Source organism: Chiloscyllium plagiosum, chromosome 1 (genome assembly GCF_004010195.1).
Source record: "Chiloscyllium plagiosum isolate BGI_BamShark_2017 chromosome 1, ASM401019v2, whole genome shotgun sequence".
Lineage (NCBI taxonomy): Eukaryota > Metazoa > Chordata > Chondrichthyes > Orectolobiformes > Hemiscylliidae > Chiloscyllium > Chiloscyllium plagiosum.
Window position 1 is genome coordinate 118,871,743 of NC_057710.1, and position 16,725 is coordinate 118,888,467.

Here is a 16,725-nt window from a genome sequence, read left to right on the forward strand (position 1 = left end):
TTGTTCTGGGTTCCTTCAGATATATGAACTGCCAAGTTGATAATCCTATGCAATTTGAAGTCCCTAGTAATGGGCTATGATCCTGGTTGGTAACCCTCAAAAGGAGGTGGATGGGGATCCGGATCAGAGATTAATTTTATTTTTCCAAACTTGTCAAATGCAACTCCAACCAGCGTCTCTTGTCAGTTTTAAAGAGACGCAACAATGACTGCTAAATGGTGGTGGTGGGGGAGGGTCAGCAAATGTATTTTGTTCATGCAGCTGACAATCGCTGGTTTAACGTGAGTTAGAGGTTTAACTGTGTGCCTGGTTGTATTTTCCAGGCATCTTTGTTGAAAACAAGGACAGTTTTGGGAAGAAGGTAACTGAGCTCCACAGCACGATGTGGGCCAGGAGTCACTCGAGTGCTTCACCCTGACTTCTCACCACCACTCCACCTCTCACCCATCAGTCATCTTTCATGTTCAAATATCCCAAAGGGTCTAAGCCAACACTCCCGCTTCCACTCCATCTCCCCACCCCTTTGCCACCTTCCCTCCCCACCCCCTGACAACAGAGGTCAGAGATCAGATTTAACGATTCCCACCAACACCTCGACCCAACTGCAACTGAAAACAGGGGCCCAGTTTGTGGATTTGACTTGCAAGCTCCAAAACACAGTTTCTTTCTGCCTCTGTCTCTCTCTCTCTTCGCGCTCTCTTCTCTCTCTCTCTCTCTCTCTCTCTCTCTCTCTCTCTCTCTCTCTCTTCCTCCCCTCCCAGCAGATTGTCAATCCAGCCAATTTCAGTTTGAGAACCTGGTAAGAAAAAGAGAGTGAAGCATAGAACTGTCCAGCACAAGAACGAGCCCTTCGACCCACAATGCTGTGGTGAACATGACTCCAAACTAATCCATTCTGCCTGCCCTTGGTTCATACCTCTCCATTCCTTGCATATTCATGTTCTTATCCAAAAGTGCCTTTGGCACCCTAACGTGTCTATCTCCACTACCCCCTGGCAGCACACCCCAGACTCTTATCACTATTTGCGTAAAAACCTTTGAACTTTCCCCCTCTCACCTTACTTGCATGCCCCCTAGCATTTTAAAACTTCATAGCAAGTGAGGAATTGTACACTTTGAAATTTGTCAGTGGAAATTCTGCAGCCCTCCCTACATAATCTGTCACTGTTAATATCCAGGCCACAAAAGTTCAGATTCTTTTAAAATGGCCTCTTAATCCCTCAGTTTCAACTTGGCCAAAAAAAATGATTTCGAAACATGAAACCTTTGATCACCACTGTTCAAAATTAATTGATTAGATAAAACTTGTTGAACTTTACAGTATTGCAAAATGTATCATGCTAACATCTCAACTAATAAATTCTACAGGAACAGTGATTATAGGTGTGGCCAGTTCCTTTAATACTCACATTGTTAATACTTGAAGCATTATTTTAGCTTTCTCATCAACAGTCAATGGGCACTCAGGATTGCCTTTGCCAACTACTGGGAAGGGTCACTTTTAAGTTATATAATCTATAAACATTCAGATCTTTGTCTTGTACTGAACCACAGAAAAGTGTTTTTCACCTTTTGACCACTTTCATTTGTTTCTGATCAGGCCATCATGCAAGGTGTTCTATTCAAAGGACCCGCTCAAGATAATCCGTGCCCAGGGCCAGTACATGTATGATGAGAATGACACACCGTTCTTGGACTGCATTAACAATGTAGCTCATGGTAAGATACAGCTGTTTTTAACTACTTACATTGCAAAATTCCATCAGATTAAGGCAAAATTGCCAAGTTATATGAATCAGGAACAGGGGTGACCTTATAAAGGTTTATAAAATTATGAGGGACATGGATAGGGTAAATAGACAAGGTCTTTTCCCTGGGGTGGGGGAGTCCAAACCTAGTAGGCAAAGGTTTAAGGTGAGGGGGAAAGACTTAAAAGGGACTTAAGGGGCAACTTTTTCCCGCAGAGAGGGGCGTGTGTATGGAATGAGCTGCTAGAGGAAGTGGTGGAGGTTGGTACAATTACAGCATTTAAAAGGCATCTGGATGGGTATGTGAATAGGAGGGTTTGGAGGGATATAGGCCAAGTGATGGCAAATGGGACGAGATTAATTTAAGATTTCTGGTCGGCATGGACACGTTGGACCGAAGGGTCTGTTTCCATGCTGTACATCTCTATGACTCTATGATTAGACCATTCTGCTCCTTCAGCCTGATCCACCATTCAATATGATCATTGCTGATTCAATTGCAATCACAAATCCTCATCCTGCCTGCCCCCATAACCTTTCAGCCCCTTTCTCAGTAAGAATCTATTTACCTTTGCCTTAAAAATATTCAAAGACTCTGCTTTCACCATCTTTTCTGGAAAAGAGTTCCAAAATTTTCCAACCCTCTGAGAGAAAAAGTTTTGCTTAATCTTGGTGTTAAATGGACAACTAGGAGAAAGTGAAGACTACAGATGCTGGAGATCAGAGTTGAGAGGGTGATGCTGGAAAAGCACAGCAGGTCAGGCAGCATCTGAGGGGCAGGAGAATCACCGTTTCGGGAATGAGACTTGTGGGCCGTTGCTGAGAGATAAATGGGAGGGAGGTAGGGTTGGGGGGAAGGTAGATGGAAAAGCGATAGGTGGATGAAGGTGAGGGGGGAGTGATGGACCGGTCCAGAGGGCAGTGCCGAGTTGGAGGCTTGGGACTGGAATAATGTGGTGGGGGGGGAGGGAATGAGGAAGCTGTTGAAATCCACATTTATCCTGTATGGTTGCTGGGTCCGAAGACAGAATATGAAGCGTTCTTCCACCAGGCATCGGGTGATAACGATTTGACGGTGGAGGAGGCCCAGGACCTGCATGTCCTCGATGGAGTGGGAGGGGTAGTTGAAGTGTTCAGCCACAGGGCGGTGAGGTTGGTGGGTGCAGGGGTCCCAAAGATGTTCTCTGAAATGATCCACAAGAAGGTGTCCTATCTTCCCAATGTAGAGGAGACCACACTGGGTGCAATGGGTACGGTACCAAACCATCATCTCCCAGACCATCCACAACCTCATCACCTCTGGGATCTCCCACCCACAGCCTCCAACCTCATTGTCTGTGAACCCTGCACTGCCCAATTCTACCTCCTACTGAAGATTCACAAACCTGACTGCCCCACTCGACCCGTTGTCTCAGCCTGCACCTGTCCCACTGAACTCATGTCTTCCTACCTCGACACCGTCCTGTCCACCTTAGTCCAGGAACTCACCACCTATGTTCATGACACCACCCATGCCCTTCACCTCCTCCAAGATTTTCGTTTCCCTGGCCCCCAATGCCTCATCTTCACCATGAACCTCCAGTCCCTGTACAAATCTATCCGCCATGACGAAGGTCTCCAAGCCCTCTGTTTCTTCCTCTCACGACATCCCAACCAGTACCCTTCCACCAACAGCCTCATCAGCCTGGCTGAACTGGGCCTCCCCCTCAACAACCTCTGCTTCCAATCCTCTCACTTTCTCCAAACGAAAGGGGTAGCCATGGGCACCCGCACGGGACCCAGCCATGCCTGCTTCTTTGTCGGGTATGTGGAACACAGACACCACCCCCCACCTGTTGCTCCACTACATCAATGACTGTATCGGTGCCACCTCATGCTCCCACGAGATGGTTGAACAGTTCATCAACTTTACCAACACCTTCCACCTCGACCTCAAATTCACCTACACCATCTTGGACACCTCCCTCCCTTTCCTGGACCTCTCCATCACCACCCCATGGCTGAACACTCCAATCCCCCTCCCACTCCATCAAGGACATGCAGGTCCTGGGCCTCCTCCACTGCCATACTGTTACCACCCAACGCCTGGAGGTAGAACACCTTATATTCCGCCTTGGGAACCTGCAACCACACAGGATAAATGTGGATTTCAACAGCTTCTGCATTTTCCCTCCCCCAACATTATCCCAATCCCAAGCCTCCAACTCAGCACCGCCCTCTTGACCTGTCTATCGCCTTCCCCATCTGTACTATTGCCTTTTCCCCACTTTCATCTACATATTGCATTTGCAGCTACCTTCACCCCAGGGCCCAGAAGCCTCATTCCTAATGAAGGGCTTATGCCCAAAACAGCGATTCTACGTTAAATGGATAACTCTTGATTTTGAAACAATGACCCCTAGTTCTCAATTCTCCTATAAGTGAAAGCATCCTCTCCACATCCACTCTGTCAAAGATCACTCAGGACTTCATAGATTTTGATCATCTCCTTATTAATTCTCTTTGTTTTATTAGTTTTTAGTTTTTTTAATATTCTGTCCAATCTTCTGACCTTCTGCTTATGTTTGCACAATCATTTGCTTTTTCTTTAAGCTTAACACTGTCTTTGCCATTTCTAGTCAACTGTGGATGATGTCCCTTGAAATTTTTCTTACCCATTGGAATGTGTCTGTTCTCTGTATTTTGAAATATCCTTTTAAACACCTGTCACTGTATCCCTGTTAACCTATCCTTTAACCTAATTTGACATCTCACTTTAGCGAACTCCTGTTTCCCTGTCCTCATAATTGCACTCCCTTAAAATGGGAAACTCCCCTGTCCCTCAAATTGAATGTAAAACTCAATTACAATATGGTCATTGCTACCTGGTTGTGTCATCACTATGAGATCATTAATTCATCAATCAATTAATCATTAAGTTGAAATCCCTTCCAAAACACCACCTGATGCTAGATTAGTATTTAATTTTTAAATATGAGTTTGATATATTTTTGTTAAGCAAATGTATTAAGGGATATGGGCCGGAGGAAGTTATGTGGAGTTAGGCCACAGATCAGCCATGATCTCATTGAATGGCAGAACAGGTTTGAAGTCCGAAATGACCTATCCTTGTTCCTGTGTAATCCTGTGCCATTTCACAATATCAGGTCAGCTATAGCTGATTCTCTGATCAACTTCAAAACATGCTTTTCTATGAACTATCCCAAAAATATTCTATGCGTTCCTCATCTAGGCTAACTTTATCTATCTGACTTTTCCAGTCCATAACTTAATATCTAAATCTTTATTTGAAAATGCAAAGGAGCTGACTGATGGCAGGTAAATCATTTTTTAGCTTTGTACTTTACATTTGCATCAAGCTCAGAGTTAAGGGCAAACGATTAAGCTGCAACTCAGTAATGAATTGTGAATGCAAAGTGCTTGGCTGTCTCATGTCTGATTCTAGTTTTTTTAGATTAGATTAGATTCCCTACAGTGTGGAAACAGGCCCTTCGGCCCAACCAGTCCACACCGACCCTCTGAAGAGTAACCCACCCAGACCCATTTCCCCCTGACTAATGCACCTGACACTATGGGCAATTTAGCATGGTCAGTTCACCTGACCTGCACATCTTTGGACTGTGGGAGGGAACTGGAGCACCCGGAGGAAACCCACGCAGACACGGGGAGAATGTGCAAACTCCACAGTTTGTGAAAACTGTGATCTTGCATCTTGTAACAAACTGCTTTGTCTTTATCGGAAATGGCTAGTATGAAAAGCGACAGTCCAGATGTCATTCGGTGCATTTTTTTGACATTAATATCAAGTTGAGGGAGTTTGTTAACTAGGCAAGTATTCTTGCTTTATTGAAAGCAAAATCTTAAAGGATGCAAAAAATGGAGGAATGTCTAGATTGCAATGTAATTAAATATATGCTGAGGACTCCATACCAACTACAGGACTGTCGTGATTTCAATTGTGAGTGGCTGATCATGAGCAAGATCAAGTGTTCCATTTTGTGCAAAGGGATAGTTCACCCTTTGTTATGATCAAGTTTTCTTTTCTATTGAAATATCCTTTATTCATTTTTTTTTTGTTAGTGGGACATTGTCACCCGGACGTGGTGCAAGCTGCTGTCAAGCAGATGGAACTGCTAAACACAAACTCTCGATTCCTGCATGATAATCTCGTCCAGTACGCTAAACAGCTCACTGCCACTCTTCCCCAACGACTTGCAGTTTGCTACTTTGTCAACTCAGGGTAAAGTCTGGCCAATATTAGATATTATTTGCATGCTTTTGAGAGCAATTTGCGATCGGGGATTGTACACGTACACATTTTTTGAAGGCATTTGAGGTCAAGTTGTGATGTTGGGAACCCAGCAAGGTGAAAATGTTGATTTCAGAATAGTCTTAAAAATTACTTTGCAGGTATTGGTGCAACCAATGGTCCAAGCTCCCTTAAGGATGTACATAAATTATTTAGACAAGCAGGAGGCTGAAAGAACACAGCAAGCCAGAGAACATCAGGAGGTGGCGAAGTCAATGTTTTGGGTATTTCTGGACTAGATGTGGGGCTAGGGGGAGCTACAGAGAAAGGGAGAGAGAGAGTGTAGAGGTGGGGTGGAGAGAGTACGATAGGTAGACTCCAGTAGTGGGTATGACTTGGTTGGTCATGAGGGATGAATCTGCATGGTAGCTGGAAAGAAGGGTTCGTCAGTAGAATGGAAGAGAGGAGACGGGGCTGGAAAGGGAGCCAGCGGATGGTTGGGAAGGTTATTTGAAATCTCCACATGAATTATTTGACCCTTGCCATTGATGTGTCCTCTCCCACTTTTCATCTGTGGTTGTACATCTACATTGACATGAGACAATTGTGAATAAAAGTAACTGAATTCTGCCATGTCTGTCTGTGCTTATGCTGAAGATGAAAAGACAAATTGATGATGAGAATTATGTCCAGCTCATTGAATCCAATTTCCACTGTAGCTAACTGTATTCCTTAATTTGACCCAGCATTCACACAGTATAAAGGTAGAACACCATAGTCTTACCTGACTGGTTTCTCATGAGAGAGAGAACTGGTGATGGTTTAGCCTGAGTGACTGCAGTGAGTGGGGAAGGGAAATCCTGAGCTGGTGCAGGAAATGAATCCAAGCTGTTGGCATCACTCTGCATCACAAACCAGCTGTCCAGCCAACTGAGCTAACTAATGTCATCACACTGTATACCCTATTGTGAAAGACATACCCTGCAGTTTAGGCTAAGGTGTTTTTGTTCTGTCAAGCTTAAGGTTTTTCTCCCTCTTACAAATAAAATTACTTGTCAACATCTGGATGAGGGCGTCCAGTCAAAGCTGTGTGAACTATGAAAGATATCACCTTTTACTGTTTTCATCCAGAGGAGTCTAGGGGAATGCCTGAGACTAAACTAGGCTGCAGCTGATGGTTACATGTTAATTCAGGGAGAACCAGCTGAGAACTGATTGTATAAATATGGGAGACAAGTAATCATTGCAAAGTCTTGCCGTGTGCGAGTGGGAATAAAGAGAGGTCTGCACCACTAATCCTTAACCTCTAGCTTTTGTTGTTACTTCTCTCTCCCATGTATGGCTATAATTTGAATGATATTTGGAGTGTGCTGGACTCAGAGCTTGCACTGATTGTGAACTTGCTAATACATGCACCTTCATGTGTTAAATCTATTCTTCTGATGTTGTATTTTCTTTTAATAGATCCGAAGCTAATGATCTTGCTCTTCGATTGGCTCGTCAGTATACAGGTCACTATGACATCGTTACCCTTGACCAGTAAGTAGTAGACGTTTGTAAGGAAAAAACTGATTGAAACTTGGTCGATAGTGAGACAAGAATTTAGCCAATTTCAAGTAACCTATGAAAAGAAGAGTGAGTTCTTAGATCATAGATCATAGAATCCCTACAGTGTGGAAACAGGCCCTTTGGCCTGCAAGTCCACACCGACCCTTCAAAGAGTAACCCGCCCAGACGCATTTCCCCTACTCTATTGCTCTACATTTACCCCTGACTAATGCATCCAACCTACACATGCCTTTCACCTCGTGGATATGGGTTCAAAAGCACTCTCGTGTGCCTTAGAATTGACCCTTGTTTATTATTGTATTGAGAGAAAAAGAAGCAGTTTTCTGTTTCTTCTATTTACAGAATAAAGCAAATCTCTTATCCCAACTGCTGGAAAAGGAATGGAGTTCCACCTTAGTGTTCTTCGAGTAAAGGGCACAGAGTTCAGAAAATTCAGAGCTGTGATGTGTTTTCACATTAGAGACTTGTATTGGTCACAGCCAATGGTTTCAGAATTATCCACTTTTCTCTCTTTATGTAATTTATGGAAAACAGTCTGGCACGAACTATCGTCATTGAGCATGGAGGTGTGGGTGCTGTGGGCTCTTTGCTGAAAGTTTCCATTTACTGAAAATGTTGAGTTAAGAAGGACAAAGAATTTAGTGTTGCAGGTGCATTGCTGACACTCCAAATTCCATGTTTTGCATTGATCCTGGATTTCTTTCACTTTCCATACAGTGCTTATCATGGACATGTAACGTCTTTGATAGATATCAGCCCCTATAAATTTCAAGAGCTCCCTGCTGGAGGGCAGAAGGACTTTGTGCATGTTGTGAGTATTGATAACAATAAGCTTCCTGATGTCTTAAAGCAAAAACCGTTTATAGTGAGGACTGAGCCAAATCCAGCAGATAGGATCTCTCATCTACCACTCGTAAGAGTGGCATGCCCAGACAAGGCAGAGGAAGAAATCAGTAAAGCTTCTTGGTGTTAATTTGCATCCCACTGAATTGTGAAGAAATGCAAGTGTTCACAGAAACAGACTTGTTTGTGAAGCTCTGTAAGCTCATTTATAAACAATGGCCACTCGAGTGCACTGGATGGCAGTTACTATTATCCACATATCTGTGCCAACCAGCAAGTACCATCATCCAGAGAGTACTGAAGGGGTGAAAATAGATATTGAGTTTTCAGCATAGATTAGCATGACTGTGTGAAAATTTTAGTCCTAATTTAGAGGAAGCTTTCTGTACTTTGTTCTATTGAGTCACTGGAATTGGGGATCCAGCACACTCAAAATCTAAGAAATTGAGTGCAATCTAGTTTGGATAGCCTAGGGTTAAGAATTCCTGAAATCTTTTGTATTGTTGCTCCTTTGGTAAATGTGAGTTTATGAATCAAATGGTATTTTTTTACTTTTCTGCTTTTAGGCACCTTCCCCAGATACCTACAGAGGAAAGTACAGAGAAAACCATCCTGATCCAGCCTCAGCCTATGCAGATGAAGTAAACTCGTTGATTCAAAATGCACAAAAGAGAGGCCGCAAGGTTTGTGGAATATTGAACAAAACTGGTTGTGCAATGCTGGATTAATATTATCCACCCACGACTTTATATCAGATTGCAAAATCACCGAGGAGTAATTTAGATTAAAAGTGTGTTTCTTTTTCTCTATAGCTGTCTGACCTGAAGCAGGATCACCATTCTTTTACACTACATTTTAAATATCAGTACTACCAAAAGATCAGCAATGTGCTGCACCTGACTATAGCTATGGTCACACACACAAATATTGTGTTAATTATGTGGTTATGACTTTTTATCATTAGCTATACTTCCTTGAAGTACGGTTTTTGCAAAAGTAATTTGGCTTGTACTTACATTTTTTTTTGTGTGGAACCTGATACTTATCTGGCAAAGATGTTGTGACATAAGTCTACAAGTTTCTAATTGGTGAAAAACTGGATTTTTATTTCCAGAATCGCAAGTCTTTGATAAATGTTGTTTTGGCAGGAAAGTACAATAAAGTTGTATGAGCGTTGTACATTTGTGCTGTAATGTAACAGAGATGGCAGCTTGCAGTATTTATGGTGACACCTCAAGCTTTCCATTAAAATCTGGCTCTTTTACCTCTGAAAGCTGGGAGCAGAAGCAGCACAGACTGATGGGATACGAATCACCTTATTCTCTCAGCTGGAAGGGTACAATATGAAATGGGTTTGTACAGTCTGAATCCAGCAGGAAACTCAGATTTCACACAAAGTTTTAAAGTTACTTCGGCAGCTCCAAAATAAAAGTATGGAAATAGAAGGAAAATAAATGACTGAGATGTTTTTGAGTTTGAGTGGGTAAACACATTGAGGGATGTGGAGGTAGGGCACAAGAGTGCTGCTGCTATAGAGGGTTCTTTCATTGTCCATTGTAAATATATGTATGAAGCCCTGAGAAACAGCAATCCCTGTGCAAATTCATTCTCACACTCCTGATGTTAAAGATGTAAAGTTGCCATCCCAGTTTCATCATAACACAACCATATTTCTTCACAGTGTAGTAATGGCAAGCTCAAACTTGGATGCTTGCGTTATTACATTTAGGCTGCTTAGTGATGTGCTTATTAAAAAATTGTTGCTCACATGATAACATTTCACTCCTTGTGTCACAAAGTGATGCTGATGAATTTTACTGACTGGGGATTATCTCAGAGCTGCTGCCTCTCCCTCCCACACCATCACAACTTCGCCAGACTGACAATGAGAACATCGTCCAACAGCTGGCAAAGCTATGATGCTTGAGTAGGAGCTGCTCTGGAGGAAATTCTCAGCCCATATCCTGCCCCAGTGATTGTATTGTAATTATAGTGAACCATCGGCAGGGCAAGTGACTTGTTGCAGGTTGCAATGTACCAAATTGATCCATTCTGATATTAATGGTTCCACTTCCTCCATGCTTGTATGCAAAATATGGAAATTCAGAGTGCAGTGTTTCTTGCCAAATCACTTGTCCTAAGTCCAAAAGATTAGGTAGGTCATGACCTTATTCTTTTCTTTACTAATGGATAGTTTTCTTTTCTTTTTTTCCCCTTCTGTTGGATATTTTTGCAGGTAGCCATGATGTTGGTCAGTCGCAGAGAGAGTAAAGGCTAGTGCCATGTGTGTAAGTGGCACCTCTGGTGTGCAGTAATATATCTGAAGCACAGCTTCTCAGTTACCCTCTAACTACTTCACCAAGGCCAGAGACGTGGTTTATTTCCAGAAGGATCATCTGCTATGGAACTGTATATTTCAAGGAGGGCTCTTAACTTTTAACCTAATATCTGGTGTAGTTACAAATTACAACAGGAAACTTGTCTTTTCTTTCTGACTTAGGCAAGTGAGCAAGTAAAATATACTAAAATGGATTACTTGTTTTTCAAGGAACTTTGATTGAAGCAATTTGCAGATTGTGCCTTTGATGTTTCCTCCTAAATATTTGCATTCTTGCTTACAGGCCTTCATAGAAACCTGTGCAAAACAAATCAGAGGTGGAAAGAAAGCAAACCAGTTAACAATTTTATTGAAGCTGTGCCTAAATCATTCTATCTGGCCACATATGTGACATATGTGGAATGAGCTGTCAGAGGAAGTGTTAGAGGCTGGCACAGCTATGCATCTGGATGGGTGTATGATTAGGAAGGGTTTGGAGAGATATGGACCAAATGCTGGCAATTGGGACAAGGTTAATTTCGGATATCTGGTCGGCATGGACAAGTTGGACCACAGGGTCCGTTCCCGTGCTGCTGTACATCTTTGACTCATCAGCCACTGGACTAAAAACAGCAGGAAGCAGTGGGATTTCAGCCCTACATATGAAAACATTTTTATGACTTAATTTTACAAATGGCACATGCAACCTTGAATTCGCAATAGAATACTCTGGCAGGCAAAGTATGCTGAGGGTATACAGTGATTTCAATTGTCTTTGTTTCTTTTGTTTTAGTGACTGTGAAATGATGAACTGTTCTGTCTCCTGGGGTTCAGTCCAACCACTGACTATCTAGTTCTTTTTGGCACAGTGCAAGCTGGAGGTGTGTATTATTGATGACATCTTCTTTTGAATAGATGGCTGCGTTTATTGCTGAATCCATGCAGAGTTGCGGAGGTCAAATAATCCCACCAGCTGGCTACTTCCAGAAAGTGGCAGAGTATGTACTCCATTTGTGTTTCTCTTTAAGGAAGAAAGATCCAATGTAGCTTTTAATTTATCGTTAAAAGTTTTTGTAAAAATTTCCAGAGAACAAAATTGATTGGGGGTTTTAAACTGCACTGATCTGACCTCCACTTTATGTTTTGGGCTTGACCATTTGAAATTTGTTTAATATTATATGTTGCTTAATTAACTTATCCTGGGGAACATCTGTCTTTGTTTTCTTCCTTACCATGATTTGATTCCCGATTGTACATATTATTGCATCACCTGGGTATATAACCAGCTCTCTGGCCTCTGTCACAGACTCTTCTGATCCAACTGCTAAGAAAGCCTCAAGAGGAACCCAGGTGCCTCTCTGTTTTTTTTCCCCCTTTTCTTCCATTTCTCCCAGGAATGTCTTAGCTTCTGCTGTGCCTCTCTCTGATATTATGGCGAAATTAAGGAATTTGTTGTACAGTATATCTATGTTCCTACCATATCAGCATATTGATCACAGACTCAAATTGTCACTACTGGGGCAGCTACCTTCAGTCAGGGAATTTCCTGTCTCATTCTGTCCACAAAGCAGACAGGCCCTCCCTGAAGGGAACAGGTTACAGTAGGACTCACACCCCCAAAAACAAAGCCATAAGGGCAGACGAGTGCCAAAACAGGCTGGTTAAGCTTCCTGTCTGATTTCTTTGAGATTTCCGCAGTTATGTTGTGACATTTTAGGTTTTGTTGCCCTGATCCCTTCACCTCTTATGCCAACCCGCCACAATCCATGGTTCCTTATGTCCCTCATGCCAATGCACAGCACTCATAGGTGAGGTGAGAGTCACTGGCCTTGGCATCAAACGGTGTATTTGACTGAGCATTTCATCAAGCCCTAGCAAAACTGGAGTTAATAGGAACCGGGGAACCTCTCTTCTGGTTGGAATCATACCTAGCATAAGGGAAGATGATTGATTGTTAGAGGTCAACCATCTTAGCCCCAGCACATCTCGGCAAGGGTTCCTCAGTGTAGAGTCCTCGGCCCCACCACCTTTTGCTGCAACAATGACATTCTCTCGGCATCATCGGATAAGAAATAGGGATGGTCACCTGTGATCGCACCATGTTCAGTAGCATTCGTGACTCTCCAGATACTTAAGCAGTCCATGTCCAAATGCAGCAAGACCTGGAAAATGTCCAGGCTTAGGCTGAAAAGTAACATTTGCATTAGGCGAGTATGACAACCTTCAACAAGAGACAATCCCCTTGGTGTCATTACATTGCTGAATGCCCCCATTATCAACATCCTCGGGAGTTACCATTGACCAGAAACTGAACTAGACTTACCAAATAAATACAGTAACTACAAAAGCACCTCAGACGCCAGGAATTCTGTGGTTAGTAACTCAGAATAACTCAGGTCCTGTCATTTTTAATGCTTTTCACCATCTACAAGCACAAGACAGGAGTGTGATGGAATGCAACTCCAAATATATCAAGAAGGTTGACACCATACAGGACAAAGCAGTCCACTTCACTGGCCCCCCCAATCACCATGTTCACCATTCACTATTCTCACCAGTGACGCAAAGTGGCAGTGTAGCATCTACTGGATTCACTGCAGTTACTCCCCAAGACTCCTCCGACAGCATCTTCCAAATCCACATCTTTACCATCTAGAAGGATAAGGGTAGCAGAAAGAATGGGAACACCACACCGATAAGATCTCCTGCGAGCCACACGCCATCCTGACTTAGGAGTATAATGTTCCTCCCTCACTATTGCTGGCTCAAAATCCTGCCAGTTCCCTTCCTTACAGAACTGTGAGTGCCCCTGTACCCAAGGATTGAAGAGATTCAAGACGTCAGCTCACCAGCACTTCCTCCAGGGCAGTTAGAGAAAGACCATAAAGACTGGCTCAGCTAGCAATGTCCAGATCCCATAAACAAAGTTTTAAAAATCACCTAGTGAACACTATGTAGAGAACTAATGAGCCCATCACTAACAATGGCATAGATGGAACTGCTCAGCGAAAGTAAAACCTTCCTTTTGAAAATTAACTGTTCTTTGCACAATCTCATAAAAGTGTCCATCTGACAGAACATTAAAATATCAATTGAGAGTCTTCAAACATTTCATATCTCTTAACCATAAATCTTGAGACAGTGACAAACAAGCTCACAGAAGGATCCACTTCTAAACATTAAAAGACATCAATGAAGCATAGTCAACCGTTCTCTTCACATGTCAAAACAAAACCCCACTGAGTTATACTATGATTCTAGGCTGTCAGCCAGGAATCCATCATGAGATATGGAGGGTATTGGTAAAACCTTTCGATTTTACATTTTACAAAGATTCTTGAATCCAGACTACTGTTCACAATTTCTCAAAACTTGTGGAGGACTAAGGAGTTGGCTGGGTGTGGAGCACAAGCGCCAGGCTCAGTATCTGCACCTAATCACATGCCAGCAAACATTGGGTCTGCTGGGATTGGACTGGAATCAAGTCCAACTTGTGAATTTTCCAACACCGTGAAATTCCAAGCCATAACCTTTTTACTTCCACATTTCAATTTATAATGCAGAATAATAACATCTATTTTACCTGTGTCATTTGTGTTTCTAACTTAATTTTGCAATTCTACTTTATATCCACATTAAATGCCAAACTCTTCCAAAATGTTTTCCAGTTATTTATCAAGGGAGTGCTGAAGGATAAAGACAGATTTCAGGCAAACACATGATGTGTTGTTTCTTTATTTTGTTCATTAAGGCAAGTTGTTTACTCGCATTTGGTTTCTCAGTGTGATTACAGGCATAGAATACAAACTGCCTTTATTGCTGGATGGCATTGCATTATTGTCAAAGCACTGTCGTAGCAAGAGATTTCTATTTGTCAAGAACATTTGGTACCATGGATGGAATATTGATTAGTACAAACAGCAGTTCTTGAGTGGAGTGGGAGGCTAAAATATTTTATAAATTTGAAGTTTAGCCCAAACCTCTTATTTTGGAACCTAGACAAGCGGCCAAGCAGCCAACTTGCATTGAGGATATAAGTTGCCAATTTAAATATTGTAATGAGCTTTCCGTTATTTTTGTTTAACCACTGGCTAGTCAAGTTTCCCTTGGGACTTGGGCCCTGGCCCCAACCTCAGATCACCCACAGCCTCCATCACGCCAACCCTCACTCCTTCAGGCATCTGATCCCGAATGCACTCTCCTACCAAACCCCACCCAACCCCTACTTACTCATAACTCCAGCCATCAAGGCTCTTCCATAATCGTTAATCCCCGATCCCTCTTCTCTTCAGACATTCTGGGGTTTGAAGGGAGAAAAGCTGGGCTGTGCTGTAAATGCAGTGCCTCTGATGATGGGCCAAAAGGCCTCCATCTGCACTGTCAGGGTTCAGAGCACGGCTGACCACTGGAACAGGTGAAAGCTGGGCGGGGCTGTAAGGTCACCTTGGTTCTCTCAGACTTTAGAAGTTGTTATGCCTTCCAACAATCCCTCATGGCCCATTGTACATTTTAGACCATTTCTATAACTACACTCCTAGTATTCTCCAATAGTATGAGCCATGTGGAGAGATTTTTTTTTTAAAACATTTGGACAATCGAATAAAGCTCTTCTCCCTCCACACATTTGGTAACAAGCCAAACTTTGCATTCATAAATTTCATTCAAAGCTTTTAAATCTCAAGTGGTTAATCCCTTACCAAAGAAAACAAATTTTGGTTCAGATTCTCCCTATGGAGCACCCCTGCCTGTGTGCAGTCACATCATTCCAAGCCAATATTTCGTAGACATATTTGCTTGCTGCCAGTTTTTCACTAACAAAGCATTTCACAAAAGGCAGGTACACATGCACAATGAGAGCCTTTCTGTGGTGTCAGCAGACACAGCCTGTGCATGTCAATCAACGCAATGTTTAATAAGTTATTTATAACCCTCTCTGACAGTTGAAGCTTATTTTTATATATAAACTTTAGAGAGTATGGCACTTAGAAAAAAATCTTCAGGTCACAACAGTTAAACAGACATTACCACTCTTCAAAAATGTTTACATTCACTCCATCAACTTGTGACTTGCAGGTTAAAGTCCTTGCAACAGCCAGAACATGGGTTCAATGGTAAATGACAGTTCACAGGCAAAATGTTTTTAAGAACTGAACATCTGAAGAAACCCACCAGTCTGCAACTGGGGTGGAAGAGACATTTTAATGCAAACCTGATTTCATAAAGAATATGTTGTACTGCTTGTTACCTCTTGTGGAACTGGATTCCTGATTTTGTTTTTAGATATGTGCATAATGTGGGAGGAGTGTTCATAGCCGATGAAGTCCAAGTAGGCTTTGGCAGAGTCGGGAAACATTTCTGGGCTTTCCAATTGCAAGGAGAGGACTTTGTTCCAGACATTGTCACCATGGGCAAACCCATTGGAAATGGTCATCCCATGTCCTGTGTGGTTACAACCAAGGAAATTGCAGAAGCATTTGGAGCATCTGGTCTTGAATATTTTAACACAGTAAGTTATTGAAGATTCTAGCTCTCTAAAGATTTTAGAGAATTCTAAGTGTAAAAGCTAGCCATTATTGAACATGGAGATTCTGGATTCCAGGTCTTAGGTCTGTACTGAGTTAGCTGATCTTAGCTAGGCTGATGGAAAGTTCCACTATAGTTCATCAAACATCCTAAACAGGGAGCAACAAAAATTAACAAATAGCTTCTGTTCTTGACCACCATCCAGTGATGCCATGTTTACCCTCATGGCAAGTACATGAATATGGGTATCTAATATTGACATCTCTGTCACTGCATAAGCTACTACCACTCACTTCCAGATTCAAATTGAGAACCTGGTGAGATCATGGAAACTGTTCCTCTTTGTAATACAAAACCCAGTGAGATTTAATAAAGGGAGGAGAAACCAGACACTGTGTTGGGGGAGGGAGGAGGGTGTGGCAATGGTGTTAGTCAATGATGTCTGAAGTTTCTACTTATGTGAAGAAAACGTAAAA

At 42.4% G+C, this 16,725-nt stretch overlaps 1 protein-coding gene across 2 annotated transcripts in view; it reads left to right on the plus strand.

The window, feature by feature from the left end:
• Nucleotides 1-16,725, plus strand: part of LOC122552249 (ethanolamine-phosphate phospho-lyase-like) — a 37,772-nt gene that overhangs the window by 11,562 nt on the left and 9,485 nt on the right. Inside the window, exons 2-8 of one of the 2 annotated variants that reach the window (XM_043694936.1) lie at nt 1,601-1,719; nt 5,829-5,988; nt 7,462-7,536; nt 8,284-8,377; nt 8,976-9,092; nt 11,642-11,724; nt 16,007-16,232. In XM_043694936.1, coding sequence (XP_043550871.1) covers nt 1,601-1,719; nt 5,829-5,988; nt 7,462-7,536; nt 8,284-8,377; nt 8,976-9,092; nt 11,642-11,724; nt 16,007-16,232 — 874 coding nt within the window. The remainder of the gene's footprint in view (nt 1-1,600; nt 1,720-5,828; nt 5,989-7,461; nt 7,537-8,283; nt 8,378-8,975; nt 9,093-11,641; nt 11,725-16,006; nt 16,233-16,725) is intronic. The other variant, XM_043694942.1, reaches the window with a different exon arrangement.